A 19,815-nucleotide genomic window follows, 5' to 3' on the forward strand; every position below is an offset into this window, starting at 1 on the left:
TTTGAATATTTTTAAAAGTGATTGATACTTTTTTTGACTTATGCAAAATGTAGATATTTTTATTTGAAAATTTTAAAAAGTAAAGTATACTTCTTTTGTCATATACAAAAAATAAAAAGATTAGGTTTGAATTTTTTGAAAAGTAAAGTGTATTCCTTTTGTCATATGCCAAAAGTATAAAATTAGATTTGATATTTTTGAAAAATGAATAATGTTGTCTTTGATAATTGAAAAAGAAAAACTTTTTATTTGAATTTTTTGAAAAAGTGAATGATGTTGTCTTTGACATGTGAATGTTTTTAAATTTGAATATGAAGTCTCATATGTCTATAAATAGATTATTTGAGAGTTTCACATTTACAACATCAAGAGCATACAATATTCATTCAAAGCTTTTATTCTCTTTTCTATAAGCATTGAGCCTTAATCCTTATTCATTTTGAGAGAAATATAGTTTGCGTTGTATTGTTGTTATTTCATTCATTGAGAAGTGTTTTCTGATAACTTACCCACTATCAGCTCTTGTATCAGTAAAATAGTGTGTATAACCCTTGTGTGTGTAGAAAGTGTTCTATACAAGGAATAGTTGAATCACCACGTATAAGGTGATTGCAAGTGTAGAGGGTATTTTACACGAATTCTTTGTAGCGGTATTATTCAAAGGTGTAATAGACTTCTATCTCCACCTGAAGGAGGTTGAATAGTAAATTTGAGAATTCAAAAGGGGTAGCTTGAGGTGAGGACGTAGGCAGTGGGGCCGAACCTCGTTAACATACTGAGTTTACTTCTCTCTTACCCTTAATCTTTATATTTATTGTTGTTTCATATTTTGTTTATATTTTATATTGTATATTTGATTTATAATTGTTATTTTTTTAAATACAGTTCAATTCACCCCCCCTCTTATGTTAGTCATTTGGGCAACACAGGTTATAATTATTATTGACATCTTGCTTTGAGTCATGCTTGCATGTTTATAATTTGCGTTTAATTATGTAATTGTTCCATGTTTTTTGCATTTCTTTTAACGAATATAAGCCATTTGATCATCGATTTCAGATCGAAGGACTCATTTATGTATGTACTTGATTTTCTTTTTTAATTTTGATTTTTATCATCATTTCATTCATTTGTCACGTATAACGACCTAATTAGTGGCACATGATCACATTTGTACCAGCAGAATCACAACACGTCATCAACCATGCCCACTCAACTTCGTGTATAAATTATTGCTCATTCATCTAAGAATTTAAAAAATAAAGAAAAAAATATAAAAATAAACTTTTATTTAAAAAAAAAAAAAAGATGGACTCCTCCTATATTATGTGAACTGTGAACCTCCCCACCCATGTGATCAACAATGGCTCTATAGCTTCTCATGGGTTGGCCACACCAACATGATAGAATAGCCACTTTCCTCCACATTTCAATGGAATCCATGCACACACCTTTGCCCTTCTTTTTAAGGAAATCAATTCGAAGCGGGGTGCAAGTTGGGTGGCCACCCAATAATTGGGTGGTTGCATCAGCAGGTAAGCTTGCTACCCAACCCTAGCGGGTAAGCAGTTGGCAACCACCCTATGGCCTCGCACCCACATGGGCGAGGGCCTTGCATATGGACCTTGGCACTCAGTTCCATTCCGCATGGACTGGTGACCATGCCCAACTGTCGAGCGGATGGATGGCCCTTGAGAACCGTCTGGAATCCGCCAAACAATCTAGACTCCAAAAATCCATTCTCCAAATCAATAGACCTATCCATCAAATCAACAAATCAAACCTCAAATACACAGATCTGACAACAAAAATAATCTTCAACAAAACAAATAAATTATCGCAATGACATAGACCACAAAGTGGATGGATCTAAGCAAAGAACCATGGCCATGACTAGTCGTGGATTTGAGTAGAGATCTACTACCATGACTGGATGTGGGTCTATGTAGAGAACCACTACCACGAATGGTAGTGAGTCTCTTTGCAAACCCACAGTCATTCATGGTCTTAGACCCACAACCATGTCGTGGCCCATGGGTATCTCAACACATTGAAGAAGAAGAAGTAGAAGAAGAGAAGAGGAGGAGAAGACGTGTTGCATTGCTTTAGGATTGGGGCTGGCAAGAAAGGAAAAGATGAAGAGAGAAGAGATTGAGAAATTGGGTGTTTAGACGGTGGGAGAGAAGAGAGAGTGGGTGAAGTTTTTTCATTTTAAAGTTTGATCCCTATGCGTGGAGAGTGGGTGAAATTCGAACAAGTGGGTAGCCCCATCCTCTCCTTTCCTTTCTACTCGCCCTCCTATCCTCTCGGGTCAGGCAAATTTTCTACTTGAGCCCATGCGAGGCCCGCCTAGCAACCCTAGCAGAAGGAAGGAAAGGCAAGAGGGGTCTGTTATCCTTTTTAAGTAAATCCATCAAGAGAGATAAATAAGGATAAAAATCTACCGTGTCAAAGGAGATTGAGAGGATCTATCTTTTGGCATGTTGATATGTGTTGTTGTATGAAGGGTAGGAGGCTCCCTAGCTATTGGTATGGCCCAAGGCAAAGGTGGGGGTGACAACTTGTATTCAATGATCGTATTCGTGCTGTGTCAAGTTATGAATATTTGACTATATCATTCAAACCCTAAATCCTAACACGACCTATATAAATAACAAGTGATATGATACAATCCATTTTGACATTTTTCAACTTGTTTCATGCAAATGGATTTAACTAACTCGTTTGACTTGATTAATATAATTTTATAAGAAAATTAGTACAAGATACCAACAAAAAGTCAATATGTTTTAGATAGACCTATATTAATGATACTAAAATCACAATCACAACAATAATAAATATTATCATATTGTAATTTTAATCTTCAAAAAGATGTTAAATGTTATATCAATTGATTGCAAATTAAGTAGGTTGATTTGTTATTGATCCGTTTATTAATAGGGTTATAATGGTTCGGTCTGTTTTGATCTAATTAAATACATTTAAATTAAACTTAAATCCGTTTATTTTATATTGTGTTTATATTCAGTTCACAAGTCGTGATCACATACTATGTGAAGTGCGTAAAAGAGACCTCCCTGATCTCCTTTCTCAATTTTAAACTTTTTATTTTTTGGTTTCAAATCCTCTATTACATGCAGGCAATATAGTATACGAGAAGCTAAATTGGCATAGTTGAAGACACTTGTTACAATTCCATCAATAAGACACGTGCTATTAAGGTTATAATACACGATAAATGTATGAAAAGGGTTTAGTCAAAATGATAAATAACACAGCAATATAAATAAGTGCTTGATCTTGATCATCAACCGAGTGATTTTTTTTTTTTTTTAAATTGCAAATATTTTCATCACGAAATACGGATTTGAAATATTCAGATATTATATTAGCATTAGACAAGAGGTCAGATTAGACTAGTTGAGACAATGAGTCATATATATATATATAGCAGATCTTCTAATGATTATTTTTTGAAATTTTATGTGCAATATTCTGACACGAGGCCCGTACCAAGTTTTTATTTTTAATGGTTTAAAAGTTGGAGACAAATTAGAACTCAAAATAGGGGAGCTAATGAATGTGATGATGATCAGGGTTTTAAATGATTAATTAAGTTAACTAGTTTGTTAAATATGATTGCTTTTATAATAATGTTACATGTAATCGTAAAGTGCATCAGTACCGTGTAATTATTTAAAAAAAATAAGAAATATATTATTAAAAATTAATTTTTTATATGAGTTTTATATTTATTTATTTTTTTAAAATTTATTTAATACTCACTATAAGAAAAACAGATAATTACGATTAATTTATAATAACAAAAAGATTATTAATAATCAAAATTAACAACCAATTAATTGTTAATAATATTTTTGTTGTTATAAATTAATCACAATTATTTATTTTTTTTTGTAGTGACTTGCGCATTCTAAATATAATTTCTCTTTGTTTTTAATGTTTTTGTCTTTCTCTGCATGCATTGCCATCTGGGAAATGAATGTGCATGGAAGCTGCTACTTGGGTAACTTTCCTTTCATTGTCATATTTATTGTGGCATCCATATTTGCCACCAACTTGTCAATCCGAGTATGTGGCTCTTATCTGCCTAATCTTCCGGTAGACGTACCTCTTTGGTCCTGCATGCTCATAAAGTCTTTAACAACTTTATATATACTTTCGTATGAACAAAAAAAAAGAAAAAAGAAAAAACAAATTACAAACAAGCTTAAAGATTTAATCTATTTTAACTTACCATCCATATGAATCACGTAAAATGTGCAATATCAACTAAGTATGATATATAGAATGTGATTTATTTTGTGTGAAGAGTAAAATTTTTCTTATTTTTTGTACGTACGCGTCCGACCGAATCAGTAGTCAAGATTCAAGATTCAAACTTTAGGATTAATTTTTGTTTTTCATTAATCATATATGTCTATTATATGCTTAATTATTTCAATGGAATTGGAATTTCAAATAGCATTAGCAACTTATAATTACATTAATGTGAATTGATCATCAGGATACACGTACGCACACTGCACTTGCTACGAGCGATCGAGGAGGATAAGGTTGAGATCGAAGCTGACAACTATTATGCATGCGTACGTGCATTAATGAATTTTTCACGTGGTGGTCACAAACGGACACTTGCAAGTCAAAGTCTTCGTTTGATGATTCTTATTCAAATCAAAGACATAATATATGAGGAGGGAAAAAAACCAAAAATTTTTCTAGAGAAGGAATAAATGTGTTTGCTTTCCATAAAAGCAATTCACGTACCAAAGAAAAAAGAACAAAATATAAGGCCAGCTAGCTAGCTGACGATGAAAAATGACCAAACCAGACCTAATTTAATGTTTCACATGGTTTTATTTTTAGAGCGTTTTGAAAGCATCGACTCATGAAGTATATATTGTACGTGGAGGATGATTTTCGTTTTAAATGACTTTATGATGGCCGTACACGTTTATATATAAGTAAACATTAATCAACATTACATTTTCTTTTCCTTAAAAAACATGCGATCGAGTTACGACTTTGATCAGTTTAATATAGACAATTCTATCTGATGATCTGGACTTCAAAACTTTTTAGGTCATCATATGTATGCTTTGTTTGTTTGTTTTTATTTATATACATTTGAAATGTCATTATATATACATATATATATATATGATGTGGTCTAGTCAGTCAAATTAGAGCGTCAACCACGCCGGCAAAAGTAACGCTTTCTTGCAATTTGTTTGACCTTTATTTCAATTCAACAAAATTTATTTCTCCGCGATTTTTGCATTTTATACTGTACATCTTGATAAGACTTCAGTTAAACATTGGAGGCTCTTTTTTTTTTTTTTTTTTTTTCAAGAAATTACATGGTATGTATATATTCTGTTCCATGAAATTTCTATTTTTTAGTTTTTATTTTTCATTTCATCATATAGCCAGATTGGTGAGTTCATCGTACGTGTCATATTACACTGCTATTTCAGCGTGCATGAATGGAATATATATATATATATATATATATATATTCACACACACTTAATTTGAGGTAAAAGTATCCAACACGTAAAAGAAATTAAAAGAGATATTTTTTCAAGGAAAATGCTAGATCTCTCGCTGTGATTCCGTTGGGAGCTACTGCTCCCAGTTTTTTTTTTCTTTTTTTTTAGTGATTAAGTAAAAATTGTTTAATATTATTATGAATTTTTTATATTTTTTTAAATATTTAAAAACATTAAAAAAATGATGTGAAAAAAAAACACAAAAAAAAAAAAATGGCCTAACGGGAGCTCTCAGCGCCAGCGGTGGCCCTAGCACTATCCTTTTTTCAAAGAAGAAGATAGTATCCAATTTTATTGATGAACCCTCATGATCAATTTTAAGGTACTTGAAATATATGCAGACGTTACATATATATATATATATATATATTCTTAATTTTCGGCTTGATGATATATATAGTACGTACGTAATTACATATATTAATATTAAGAATTTGCAATTAATTTTTACTGTGATCGTCACGGCTCTTGTACAGCGTCGTGAAGACAATAATCTAAAACTCTAAACAATTGATGTCAATAGAAGTAGGTTAAAACACATGGGATATATAACTAGATACATTAAAGTAAACAAAAAATAATTAGTCAAAAATGTAGATTTTGATATTATGTTATCAATCCTAATTGAATCACGAGGTTTGATTTTAGATATATCCCAGATCAAGAAGATGGCCCCCCACCCTATATATATATATATATATATAAAAGTAATCCTATATTTAGTTATGGAGTACACAAGCGCTATGTAGTCATTTTAAAAAAATTAATTTTTTTATGTGAGTTTCGTATTTATTTATTTATTTTTAAATAATTACATAGCGTTTGCACACCTATGACTGTAAATATCATTTATATATATAATATTAATAAACTGTTCATTGTCATGGTAGAAAATTATGCCGACAAACTAGCTAGGGTTCCGCGTAGGGGACCAATCTGAAATGCTTTCAGAGGAGAAGTTTGAAGGTGAAAGGTTACAGAAGACGATAGCAAGAATTAATTACACGCTTACATGTTTTGGGTGATCTTTAGGAAGACAATTTGTCTAGACAATGTGAATCTGCATGTTATGACTTGTAATATTATTGCGGCTCAAAAAAATAAAAAAAGAAGAGTTGAATGAATATATATGTGGTTGATATATTTGTACGTTGTTGTAGTCGTTTTTATGAAAAATAAGAGACTTTATAAAAATTTCCGTCGGAGAACGTAGCTAACTAGCTAGCCCATCACGGCTTGAAGGGTCAGCACTCCTGCCTGCAATTTCTCAGTTGGAATATTTGATTTGTGTGAATCGTCCGTGGAAGCTGGCCGGGACCAATGGACCATTAATTGACAATTTCTTCAAATGTCTATTTCCAAAAGATGAACGATTGAAAACTAGCTATGCTTTATTAAATTTGATTTCGGTAGAGTTCATGTTTGAGATTTCAACGAGAAATATAACTTATAACTTTAATATTTATAGTTTATAACTTACGTAATAAGTTTTATTATTAAAAAATTATTTACTGTTTAGTAATCATATGTCTAAAATACTTTAAAACATGTTACGTTTTTTTAGAAATAAATTAAAAAAGTACTTTCTGAGGTAGAAATGATGATTATTTAAATTTTTAAAAATTATGATTATATCCTTAAAAGTTTAAAAATTATAATGAAAAAATTTAGTTACAAACATAATTGTGCACTAATATGTGCACTAATTTAATGTGATTAGTTAAAAAATAGATTTTATTTAAAAAAATGCTAATTTAAATTTTAAATATAAATAAATTAGTATTGATACGCATATTAGTATGCGACTTTGCTTGTACGTAGTTTTAAAGTTGTATGGATATTTTCATCCATTAATAATCTTTTGAAAATTTGAATTACATTCTAAATTATTCGAAAAAGCACATTTAACTCCAACGTACTTTTTAGTTTATTTGAAATTAAAAATACTTTAATATGTAACATCCAAATAATTTAATTTTTTCATTAAAGAATTTTTAAAACTATTTAAATACTTTTTAAGACTCTTATGGCAACTCCAAAAGAGGCCCTAATTACAGTACTAATAAACTACATAAGCAAAAATAGGTAGTTTGATTCGCATGAAGTAAATCTAATCGTGTCTAGACAAGACAGATAGGGACCTTATTTTAATAGCGGAAGTCCAGGTTCTACTCAACTAACGGTTTCAAACATTGCGATGAGGTTGTCCGTGTTAGAAGACAAGGCAATGATACAGCTAGCGCATCATGTGTTACTGATCTTAGCGGCATGCATGGATGGTGTAAGACACAGTGCAGTGGTGGCATCAAATTCCAAAAGTTATATTATGTAGAGTGACCCTATTTATCAATGAAATTATTTCTTTTATAAAAAAATCCAACTCAAAGTTATGAACTTTATTTATTATTATTATTAAAGTAATGCAAGAAGATGTGTAAATCCATGCACTCTCTTTAAAAGATAGTAGAGCCTACCATTAACAAGTGAATTTTTTGTTGTGTAGATGTATATAAAGGAAGTGCATGAACCCTAAGACTATACAAATATGTCCATTGTTATTAGTATGCAAATATGAGAATATGAAGGTAATCAAATGAGAGATTCGTCGTTGCTACCCGAAATTGAGCCCTTTTCTTAAGCAAATTAGTGCACTATCTTCCAAACAATTTGCCTCTTGAGAGTTTTCTTGTGTTGATAACTGACATGTCTTTTGAGAGTTTGTCAGAAAATAATAGATCTAACTTTTAGACAAAGAAGAAAAATAAATTAAAAAAATAAGGAATGAGAAACTGAGCCCATTTCTGAAGCAGACTGGGGCATTGCATGGCTGTTTTGAGATTGTATAAGATTTATGGATGAAGCCCAAGTGCGGGCCATTTTCTTGCAGTAACGGGCCATGCCCAAGTTGATACAAATCCCAAAGTACAGTACCTTTTTTTATAATTTTTTCCTCCTGTTTCCTCTTCTATTTCTTTAATATAAAAGTCACTCTTTGTCAACCCCAAACCAAACCCATCTAACATTTATCATTTGAATCAAGACCAACCCAGATCCCTAGAGAGTTCTTCACAGTTCACATCCCTTGAATCACGACCAACCCAGATACCTTGGCAAAGCTTTGCCCTGGGCCGAGAAAGAAAGTACCTGGGAATTACCTAGAAACCCTCTCTCTCTTGTAGCGAAACTCAAATATGAGTATGGCATTGAGTTACCAAAGCAGTGCTGGATACGCAACAAGTGTTTGGAGTAAAGTTTTTCAGCCCATGTTGCCAAGGAATAGGAGCTCCTGTAACATAAGTCCAAATTTACTGGGATAACAAGATATGTGTAATGCCTTTAACTGGTATTAACGGAAAATAGAAAACCCATTTTTTCCGTTTAGCCTGCATGCATGTAAAATGGAATTTTTTTCCACTTTCCCAGTGAAAATGTAGAGTAGAAGTATTTGTTTGTGGCCATAGGGTACTCGATGTCCCCAAGCGAACCACAAACAATGAAAGACACTGAGTGGTTACCTCTCTCCACAAAATGAAACCATTTGAATTTGATTGAATGTTGCCAAAAATACTAGATGATGGAAATGTTTGGGTTATTACATAGGATCGATCTCAAAAGATGTCAAGGATCTCCAGGATCGAACGATTGCAAAGAGGACAAGTCCCACGATTGACCCACATCTCCCTCGAGCAAACCCTACAGAAGGTATGCCCACAGGGTATAAAAGCCGCGCCTTTACTCCTCTCCATGCACACGCAGCACACCCAATCAGTATCCACTCCCTTGTTGTCCCTTCTCCTTTTCTTCCTCCAATCGACACCGTCCGTTTCCTCGATCAATCTCATCAGCGTCTTGACTTCTGTGGCGGGACCCTCATCTTTCTCTTCCCGCGAATTGCGCTCAGCCGCTAAAGCCATCGCCAGGTTCATGCCCGAGGAGAGTGGCGGAGCCGTGTGTGGGTTTTCTTGGAGGGTTTCCATGGTGCTGAAACTTGAAGAAGTGGGCCTCCGCCTGGACCCACAGCAACCCATCCCTTTGAATCCTAGCCTTTCTTTCAGACTCGTCCATCTTCTTCCCGGATCTCCACTATCCATTGATACTCGATCTTCCTCTACTTGTGTTGTTTCTTCTATTGAGTTATTTTGCTCCCTAGTAGTTGCTGCACACTGCTGCAACATGTTTAGTGTTTGTTGATCTTCGCATTGATTGTATTGATTCTTATAAAAGAATGTGAAAAACCCAGCAGAACAGAACCCATAAAAATATGAACTTGCGAAAAAGGAAAGGGTTATTTGAAAGACCCGGATATGCCATGGCAGATCAGAGAGGATGGATGCGTGCATGTAGATACGATTGAAGCATTCAAGCGACTGTGAGCGAGTGATTATTTAATAACATTTCCGATAATGATCTTCGATCCAAATTCACTAGACCTTCGAAAAAAATAAAAAGGAAAAATCTGGGTGGGTTCAAGCAATCTCTTAATCATACTTATCGGGGAACTTTTTGGTTGGTGATCAAGGTAGTATCTTCTAAAACAAGTCGCAAAGTGGAACAATCAAAGAAAACGAAATGCCAGTGCCTGGTGAAAGAAGAGATTTTGACAAAGGAAATATAGATGAGTGAAGTGAAGTATGTAAGATTATAGAACTTACTTGAACTTGGGGGACATGAGCTGTTACAACATTCTTAAATCCAGGCTTCGGCAGCTCTGATGCTGAAGAAGTTTGCGGACAGCCGAACGAATTTAAGAATAAAGAAAGATGGGACTGCTAGTGGAGAGATTGCTCCATAGTTTAGTGAAATGAAACGCGGACAAGAGGGAAGCTGTTTTGATGGAACAACAACAAAGCAGTGGCATTACCAAAACCCAAGAAATGGGTCCCGCCAGTATCATGAGTCTCGCTGACAAAAAGACAGACAATTTGTTTGACCTAAAATCCCAGTGTACAACAGTGTGTGAAAAGACATAGAGAACTTGTGTATGGGCGGATCCGGATCCGGATCAGGATCAGATCCTCCATTTGGAGAAAATCCGACAACAGTATAATGTCCTGATCAATCATCATAAAGCCACCTTGCATGCACGATGCAACGTAGAAATATGCTAACTCGATAATGAATACGTATGTTTTTCATGGTATACGTTATTCAGTCTCTTGGCCAATATCCAATTGATCGTAATTGAGGAAGGTCACAAGGTTTATCTTTCAAGTTGATTATACACCGTGGAGACATGATAACTGGCAGTTTTTGTCTAGAAAATGGTGAGAAAGTGAGTAATTCTTTGATACTATTTGGATTTGTAAGTAAGCCAATTAGCCTTTGATTGTTAAATGGCATTAGCAGTATTAGGTGGCTGAAAAGGTGGGGAGAGACGAGAGAGGAAAATGGAATTGCGCCAGAAATGTAGAAAGTTTTTCCCTCTATAAAAATTGTCAAAAGAGAAAATTGTGGCGAGACTTTCAGAAGCAAAAAAGGTAGGCTACTACCCAAAGTTGTAAGGTTAAATTTCTAATCAACGCAATAATGCTCTTTTGCTGTAATCAACCATAGAGGCAAAAGCCAAAAATCCCGGCTTCCTGGCCCAGTTTTAGAAAATTACCAATTCAATGGTAATCGCTGTCGAATAAGGGACATAAGCAAAATAGCAAATACATCGTATAAAAGCTTACATTTACTGTAAATACATCGGATTCTAGAGATGTGAAACAGGCAATTGTGGGGCAAAGGATAAAAAAAAAAAAAAAACACACATTTTAATACCACGGTAGAACACACCAAAAGAGCAGGTCCATGAACTTGATCCCTTGGAGGTCTCTTTCAAATTATAAAATATGGCATCCAATTCAAAGAGACATTACAATCGACAAATGGTAGCGACAACATAAAATGATAAGGAGACATTACAATTGGCACTTCACAAAAACATATCAAACTGGTGTTTTAAAACATAATCTGTTGTTGTTTCTGTGAAAATAATCAAGTCATAAATCAACCCACAGGGAAATAATGGGTTATATTCGGATTTTAAAAATGCGTCCCCCCATAACCAGAACTAAATATACACTCAGTATATGCATACAAGTCAAACCTACATTTAGGTACTCTTGCTTTTGGGCCCTTCATAGGAACAATGCCAACTAAACTCAGCCTTATTATACATCGAGTCATGTCAAAATGCAAAATGTCTATTTGTTGAAGGGATTCTTTAAGTCTTCAATCTTATTGTAAAGGATTTTCCAGAGCAACCTACATTGGAAAAACGGATGTCAAGGATAAACTTGGTGCCACTGTTGCAACGTATTGAATATTACTTTTTGTTTTTGAACGAATTACAAGTATGTGTTAGGTGGAAGACTAGTTTATATAATTGGACATCAAAGCCAGCTGACTTTTATCACAACACAAACTATACAATTCTTTTCTCTAAATTCTAGTTATAGAAACTTCAACATTATAGTTTAAAAAAGTACGAGAGATAGGTTGTTGACTGGTAAAGCTAGCAGCGTTGTTTTGGCATGCTGAAGTCTTATATAACAAATAGAAATTGTTAGCTGGTCCTAGATAACAAGGCCTTTAAAAACTATGGATTATTGTAGATGTATTATGTATATCTGTGAATCGGCACTAATAATCAAAGGCAGCACTTAAAAATAAAATCTATGCAGGAGGACAAGGAGGAAAAACCTTACAACAGCAAAATTTCTAGAAATCAGCCATGGCAGATTTTGCAAATCTGCCAGTTCCTGCAGCTGTAAAAACTGGCAAAAAGAAGTGTTAGTACTGAACAGCTTATCCAGTATACCAGGTAAAACATGCTGTTACAAGATATTTGAGCCTTCCATTGTTAGTAATCCAAGTGATACATTAAAATCCCACTTCCACACAAAAAAAAATGGCAAAACATTAAGTATACAACAGGAGCTAAGATGAAGATCTTCAAGGCTCCATGAGCAAATTGCCTTCTGGAAAAATAGAAAATGCATGGACCAAATGATTACTTGAAACATTAAACGGCTATAACCAGAGATTACTTACATAGTTTATAGGAACTTGAAAAATTCCTGGCCTCAGTAAGTAAATGTATCTTAGCCAACAGAAGCCTGACAAGTGACAGAATTGTTAACCACACTGAAATGAAAGAGGACTAATTGCTGGTCAAGGAATCAATCAAAATATTATTTTTATATTTTTAGAAAAAATTCTCAAGGGTCCATACCCTACCCGACGCCAACCCCCTACCCCCAAAAAAATGGAAAAAAAAAAAAGGGTGGTAGACAACTTCATTTGTCAACCTGTACAACAAAAACAAACTGAAGTATCAATTGCCTCCAATGCCACTAACAAGCTCCACATGCACCAAATCGGTGCTTTTAATGTAGAGTGTGAAACTGATTGTGAAAATCAAAATCCATCGTGGCAAAAATTTCGAATTAACACCATACAGATATAGAACAACACATACCAGTTCACTATTTATAGCCTACTTCTAGCATCAAATGACGATAGCTACGTCCACGTATTATTCGCTGCCACAGATACTGGAGCAAGTTCTGGAAACTCATTTGCATCTGCTGCTGGACAAGCCTGCAACAGAATATCAGCTCAAGTGAACATAATACAATGCCATGATCATTTAAATCTTTCAATATGATAAAAATCTCTAACCATCTCACAAGACACCTCTGAATCCCTCTAGATATGGGCCGAATGAAGGACGGGTCTCGTTGAGCATAGAGCAAACCAACCTATCAAAAACAAGAGGAAGAAGGGTAAAAATATGAAATCAATAGGTACCGAATGACTATCTGGAAAAGGCTCGAACACGGCAGTGTTACATTAACCAGAAGATGTATTACTACAGAATGAAATCCAGCCCCTTGAATTTGGACAAGAAAAAAAAAATGAGAACTTCATCTATTCTAATATAATGGGTTTTGCATATATCAAATAAATTTTGGATAAAGTGTTTGGGAAACAAAAAAATTGAATAAAGGAAAAATAAGGAAAAAAACTGCACTTCAACTGAACATTTACTATCACAGAATCACACAAGAAACCCGAAAGAAGAAACAAATAAACAAAGAGGCAACTACCTCTACTAATGCAACAGCAGAAGGGTCATCAAATATCTCAAGACTACAATCTGCTAGATAATTAATCTGCATCAAAACCATTAAAAGAGAATGAAAGATTACAAACTGAACAACAGAAAAAATGGGAGGGTTATTAATCTGCATCAAAACAATTAAAAGAAGAAAAAAAAAAGAAAAAAAAAACCGGTTACAAATTTAACAAGTGATAAAAGAAGTAGACACTTAATGTATAAGGAAAATAAAATAATCAGATTGAACACATAACTAGTAAAAAGCCAACAGATTACATAAACAAAAATTTACCCCAAACTCTGTATTGATGAAAGATTGAACAAAATCTATTAGTTGAAGCTTTGCCCACTTGATGCATAGGGTGGGGTCATCTGTCTTTGGAGGATGCCTCCAAGGTGCCCCAAACCGTAATTTATCTTTTGAAATCTTTCCACTCTGTGCATCAGCAGCAAACTTTTGCAGGAGTCCCAATGCTCTATCCATAGCAGGATTCACCACGGAAATCTTAAATGAAGTAACAAGAACCACCAAATTAGGCACCTCTTAGTAAACATACCGCAAAAAGTCAAGAAAATAATTATCTTTTAACAGGGAGATGAATGCACAACTATGTCGCAAGTTATGGATTTCACACAATAACAGCTCATTAACACCAATCCGAAGCACTCAACTTAATAAAGGGCATGAATTCAGGCTGAGAGACAACACCAAGTCAGAGAGATTGAGTTTTGGACCTAAAAGTCTAATCAAGCATGTTTCTTCTTATTATATTCAGCATAGTAAGCTTTAATCTTTCCCTCATTACACTGTAAGCCTACTCTATGTAGGGGTGGGCAGTGGGGCTTCGCAACCGGCCAGCCCGCCACCCCTATTTGGCCCTGCCTGGGGCAGGTGGGGGCACCCACAGCACACGGAGGGCGTGCAGGCAGATGCCCGCACACATTTGGGTGATGGGGGACTGGGCCTATGCTAGGCCCAAGCCCACCCAGGTCTTCGCCCGGCCCAATATACATATACATATAGATATTAAAAAAATAATTTATTTTAATAAAACGATGTCGTTTTGCTCTAATGTTTTGTTTTAAAATACTCTCTCTCTCTCTCTCCACCCCCAGCACCGTCAGCCCCCTCTCTTCCTGGGGGCCTAGCCGTGGACGAACGGCCCTGGGGGTGAATCCACCCCCAGCATCCTGATGGGGGCACCAGGGGCGGTGACTGCCCGTCTAGGAGGTGCAGGTAGCACCCCTAACTCCATCTCCATATATGAAGCAGATGATAGGGAAGAGACCAACAATTTCATTTAAGAAAGAAAGTCCTGTGAAAAACAAACCAGTGAAACTTATTGCTTCAGTAAATAACCTTCATTTATATAAGTAGCCTAAAATGTTAATGGGTTACATAACTAGTCTAGATGCACTAACTTGAAGATTCTTCAAAGCTTCCAAAACTTAGAAAAAGAGAATATCAGGGTTCAAAAGGAAATAAGAAGAAAATTGATGTTCATTTGCAAAACTTACTTGTAAATATGCTAGGTATGCATCTACGATGTCTTCGAAAGTGCTACTCTCACCGCCCATCATCCTACAGTTAAATATAATTGGGATTATATTACAAATAGAACATAGATAAGCTGGAAATGAAGTGCTTACTAATGCAAGGCACAAATATGGTAAATTTTCCATGTATTTCCCACTTTACCATGATGATGCATTGTCCAATTTCAACTATGATCAATGATTCTCTCTATTTTTGTATAGGCTTACCACTGCATATATCTGGACTCAGAATGTGAACATAGCCATTGAAGCAAGATATAAATTTACTAGATGATACCATGACAAACAAAGGATGAAATCATTCTTACTTCTGATAATGGTTACTTTGTTTAAGAGCATAAAGCTCAAATAGATGTCGAGGGGTTGGCCCAAGCACCTCAGCAGCCACCGCCCACTGCAATTACAGTAAAAATAGAAACAAAAAGAACAAAAAATAATAATAATTCAGCCTGCCAGCAACTAACCATATAAGGTGAAGACAGCTAAGGGGAAAAAATAAGATTCAATTCGGTCGTGAAGTCTGATCAAGTTTAGGTCCTTTTTTAATTTTCCCATTTTTCTTTGAGGATGTTCATTCCATGTTTCTTTTTCTGAAGAATTAAGACAGGTACTAAAATTTGCTTGCCTCTGAATGACTGAAATAATCAGGAACCATATGCATTTTAGCTTGCTGGGGAGTCCATCCGAATGCCTGCAGATCAAACAAAATTGAAATGAGTGACATAAAGAATGATCAGCAGTGCACATATATTTCATCAAACGAGAAAAGCCCATTGACACAGACACATGCAGATTGATTATCAATACCCAAAGTGAAGCACACACAAACAAAGACAGCATTAGATGACGTACACATTATCAAGTGTTATGCTCATCGGTGTGTGTTGCAGTTGAGCAGTCCCAATTCTAATTACACCTCAAAACCATAATATAGAATACAATCAGAATATATTGCAGGTTGGGTGTGATGTGGGAAATAATAAGTATAATTTCATTAGTTAAAGCTTGCAAAGACTTAGGGTGTAAACAAATCAAGTTCGAGCTAGAAGTGGCTGGCCAAGCCTTATTCATTTTATTCTTATAAAAAGCATGAGTTGAGCACGAGTGTATCACTAAGCTACATTTTATGATCATGAAAAGTTCATATATTATTCGAGGGCTCAAGCTTGATCACGAGCTATTTAATTTTGACAAAATGGATTTATCTACAAATTTTAGTAATAAATGCTGAGATTTTTTTAGCACTTTATATAATTTATGTATACATATTTCAATGACTACTCATAACCTAAATAATTTTCAAAGCAGCAGCTTCACTCCTGTTGGGCTATGTCATCTATTTTTATGTTCAATGCTTGTAAATTTAATAATTTAAGTTTAAATAATCTGTAAAGCAATATTAGTAAATTTATGCAATTTTAAAGATTTGAGACGCTTCAACTTCTTTGTATATACTTTTTTGTCTTCTTTCCTCTATATTTAATCTATTACAACTAGTAATAGCAACTAGATTGCGTTCAGATTACTCTGCAATCAAGTCACACATTGCGCAGGTGCATGACTAGTATTCATAAAAATTCAAGCAACGTCATATTACTAGAAACATGATTTCCTTTTATATTTTAAAATACTTATATCCTCTCGTTATAAAGTAAAAGATAATACTGTAGAAAATAATAAATATGAAATTATTCGAGTTTAAATGAACTTGTACGACTTGAGTCGAGTTTTATACGAATTGTATCATTTCATAATTGATCATATGTTGTGTTCATGAACAGCTAATTTAATAAGAATCTTGAGTTTGATCAAGCCGATCTCGAGGTGCATGCTTTTCAAGTAGTCATGTTCATTTAGAGCCTCACACCAAACCACTCATTTTCATTGCGGAAGTTTCTATGTATAAAAGTAGGAGATAAAATTAAGAAACATTGAATAAGTGCATATCTAAAGAGTAGAACGATGAAGAGTTTTGAAGCAATTCCTCTTCCATACACACTTCAAACAAGAAAATCACACACACGCACACACTAGAGAATGATAGACGGTGTGTGTAACGACCCAAGGCAAGCGCTAATCGCATCTGTGCTATAATCCCAAAATAGACTAGTCAATTTGAAGATTCCCTAAAATCATTTAAAAGCTCAATTTCACTTAGTAAGTAATCATCAATGTGGATGTGCCACCCCTGACTACCTTTATAACCATCATTGAGTTATTCATTTTTCCAATGTCGGACTAGGGCATTACAAACACCCCTCTTAAATTCCTAACACCCTCACTGGGACCATGTCATATGGTGCATTAATATCACATGGCAGGCCTTACCAGGGTGACTCTGATACCATATATAACGACCCAAGGAAAACACTAATCATATCTTCCCTATAACCCCGAAAGACTAGTCAATTTAAAGTTTTCTAAAATTACTTATAAAACTAAGTTTTACCTAGTAAGTAGCTAATGTGGGACTTAGTACCCATAACTACATGTTCCTGTGAATTATGTGCCTTACCCACTCTGACATTATTTTTTCTCCTAATGTGAGACTAGGGTGTTACACACAAACATGCCCGCATGCAGAGAGAGAGAGAGAGTTTGAGTACCTCGCGTGAGATGAATATGTCTGGAAATCCAAAATCCATGTAGGCTTGGTATGAATAGTAGCTGAGGGATATCGGAAAGGATCAGAATTAAAAATGGATATAAGAAATATCAAAAGTAATTAATTATCAAAAAAATATCAAAAGTAATAATAGTACGTAAGCCAGACTTCAGGGAATGTTCAAATACATGGAAATGAGCAAGAACATGAATGAATGCAGAGATGAATTATTTATTTCTTAAATCATTCTTAAGGCGCACAAGCAGTTATACATAGATAGAATGCTCCTCAGATTTCATGAAGCAAAGAAAATCGAAGAGCATAGTAAAAGTATAGCATAAATGTACAGAAATGGACCCAACCTATCCGACGTAACTAGTATGACAGGTAGGCACCGCTCATTTGCGCCCAAAGCAATTATTCTCCAGATGAAACTGTCATGATACAATGATGCACAGACTGATGAATCATCATTTAGGGTAGCATTGCGTAGAACATCGATGTTGTTAATGACCAGCTTTGGCTGCACAATACGACACATAAACATCAGTCCACTACAGCCTCACGATTGCAACACCCAGTAGTAAAAACCACATAATGTACGTTCATAGACTCCTTTCACTCCAAATATACATGACAAGCACTAATAAATAAAAGAATACATAACGCCTTCTTACGGTTTTACCTATATGATGGTAACAAAATTTTGAGAAAAACAGTTTTGATAAAACAGTTTTAATCAGCTACCTGAAAATGATCAATTTCTGCGGCTTGAGACAACAACTCCAGTAACAAACATGGCCAATCAGTACAGGAATTCGCTAACGACCTCGAAAACCCGCCTGTCCGATTCAAATGAGCGATAGCGTTAGCCCTCCATCCTTGTTGAGCCTTAATCACCTGCTTCGCCAATCTCAAGGCCACAATCGCCTCCCTAAAATACAAAGCCTCTTCCATTGGCAAGCCCTTCCGTTTCTCCCTTAAACCCAACACCTCATCGATCTCTTTGGCATTACATCGAGCAGAGAGTACGAAGACCGCCCGATCCCACAACACCGAACCCGAGACCTTATCTAAGACTGCATTTTTTACACCACTATTATCTTGAATCACGCGGCGAAGCGCCGTGCTGAGGCCGTGCCATTTATTGAGGGAGGTGAATATCTGGTGAGAGGTAATGCTGCCAAGCTTAACACCCTTTTCGACCATTGATTCAAGGGTGTGCTCGAGCAGAGTTCGGCAGTTGGACAAAGTGGGTGGTGGGCAATTGGACCAAGAAGCCCACGGAAACGACTGGTTGAATTGTGGATGGTGATCCTTGATGGATTGGGCAAAGTCTACATAGCCGGTGAGGTGGGGGCCTTTGTTCCACTCGCCGAGTAGACCTGGAAAATAGAGCAAGAAACATTGAACGAAATTGAACAAAAATTACAAGGAATGCGTAGAGGAGTTTTTACGTTCAAGTACGAGGGTGGTCTTGCCGACGCCGCGAGGGCCGTGGAGGATCAGTGGTTGAGGGACGCGGTGGTGCTGGGCATGGTTGTTCAGCACGGTTTCCAGGAGTGGTCTTGGGATAATTCTCCATGATTTGTTCACCATTTTTTCTAGGCTAGCGGATTAGAAATGCTATGCTCTTCTTTTTCGTCCAAGTACTCTCAGGGCCTCGTGTGCGTCGGAGGTATAAGGAGGGTTTTAGCGGAGCGAACCAACGGTGCTTTTCGGCCTGAAGTTGAATCTGACACGGCTCGTTTTGTGGGCTACCCTCAAGCCTTGGCCTTAGATCTTTTGCCTTCGTTTGTTGGGGGACTTTGGGACATTAAGCTGAATATGTGCCACTTGAAATAGTTAAAACTCAAATCTTTTATGGTCGAAATTGAGAATTTGACCATTATTCTTTGGAGAAAATCAATGTGTTTCCATTTGTTTCAATAAAAATAAATAAATTGTTGGGCTACTTGCAAAATCAATTC

The 19,815-nt window shown here is 35.4% G+C and overlaps 2 protein-coding genes across 11 annotated transcripts; both read right to left on the reverse strand.

The window, feature by feature from the left end:
- Positions 1-9,087: 9,087 nt before the first annotated feature.
- LOC122303755 (zinc-binding protein A33-like) lies at positions 9,088-10,493 on the reverse strand. Of its 5 annotated transcripts, XM_043115695.1 has the most exons (3): positions 10,229-10,493; positions 9,875-10,006; positions 9,088-9,732 (listed from the first exon to the last, which is right to left on the reverse strand). In XM_043115695.1, the coding sequence occupies exons 2-3, from the start codon at positions 9,885-9,887 to the stop codon at positions 9,185-9,187; spliced, it is 561 nt and encodes a 186-aa protein (XP_042971629.1). In that variant the 5' UTR covers positions 9,888-10,006; positions 10,229-10,493; the 3' UTR covers positions 9,088-9,184. The 5 variants fall into 5 exon arrangements, with proteins under 5 accessions (XP_042971629.1, XP_042971632.1, XP_042971631.1 ...); XM_043115698.1 differs by lacking the exon at positions 9,875-10,006 and having other exon boundaries at positions 10,229-10,480; XM_043115697.1 differs by lacking the exon at positions 9,875-10,006 and having other exon boundaries at positions 9,088-9,742; positions 10,229-10,479.
- A 973-nt stretch (positions 10,494-11,466) lies between these two features.
- On the reverse strand, positions 11,467-19,673 carry LOC122303753. 6 transcript variants are annotated; one of them, XM_043115691.1, is made up of 15 exons: positions 19,303-19,670; positions 18,593-19,230; positions 18,208-18,368; positions 17,847-17,907; positions 15,866-15,931; positions 15,549-15,634; positions 15,202-15,265; positions 13,976-14,188; positions 13,673-13,738; positions 13,245-13,324; positions 13,042-13,163; positions 12,796-12,871; positions 12,615-12,679; positions 12,269-12,337; positions 11,467-11,825 (listed from the first exon to the last, which is right to left on the reverse strand). In XM_043115691.1, exons 1-11 carry the CDS (start codon positions 19,442-19,444, stop codon positions 13,049-13,051), a joined length of 1,692 nt encoding a protein of 563 aa, XP_042971625.1. In that variant the 5' UTR covers positions 19,445-19,670; the 3' UTR covers positions 11,467-11,825; positions 12,269-12,337; positions 12,615-12,679; positions 12,796-12,871; positions 13,042-13,048. The 6 variants fall into 6 exon arrangements, with proteins under 6 accessions (XP_042971625.1, XP_042971627.1, XP_042971626.1 ...); XM_043115693.1 differs by lacking the exon at positions 12,796-12,871 and having other exon boundaries at positions 19,313-19,673; XM_043115692.1 differs by lacking the exon at positions 12,796-12,871 and having other exon boundaries at positions 13,260-13,324; positions 19,303-19,671.
- Positions 19,674-19,815: the final 142 nt, after the last annotated feature.

The sequence above is a fragment of the Carya illinoinensis genome, chromosome 3 (genome assembly GCF_018687715.1).
Source record: "Carya illinoinensis cultivar Pawnee chromosome 3, C.illinoinensisPawnee_v1, whole genome shotgun sequence".
NCBI classification, from domain to species: domain Eukaryota; kingdom Viridiplantae; phylum Streptophyta; class Magnoliopsida; order Fagales; family Juglandaceae; genus Carya; species Carya illinoinensis.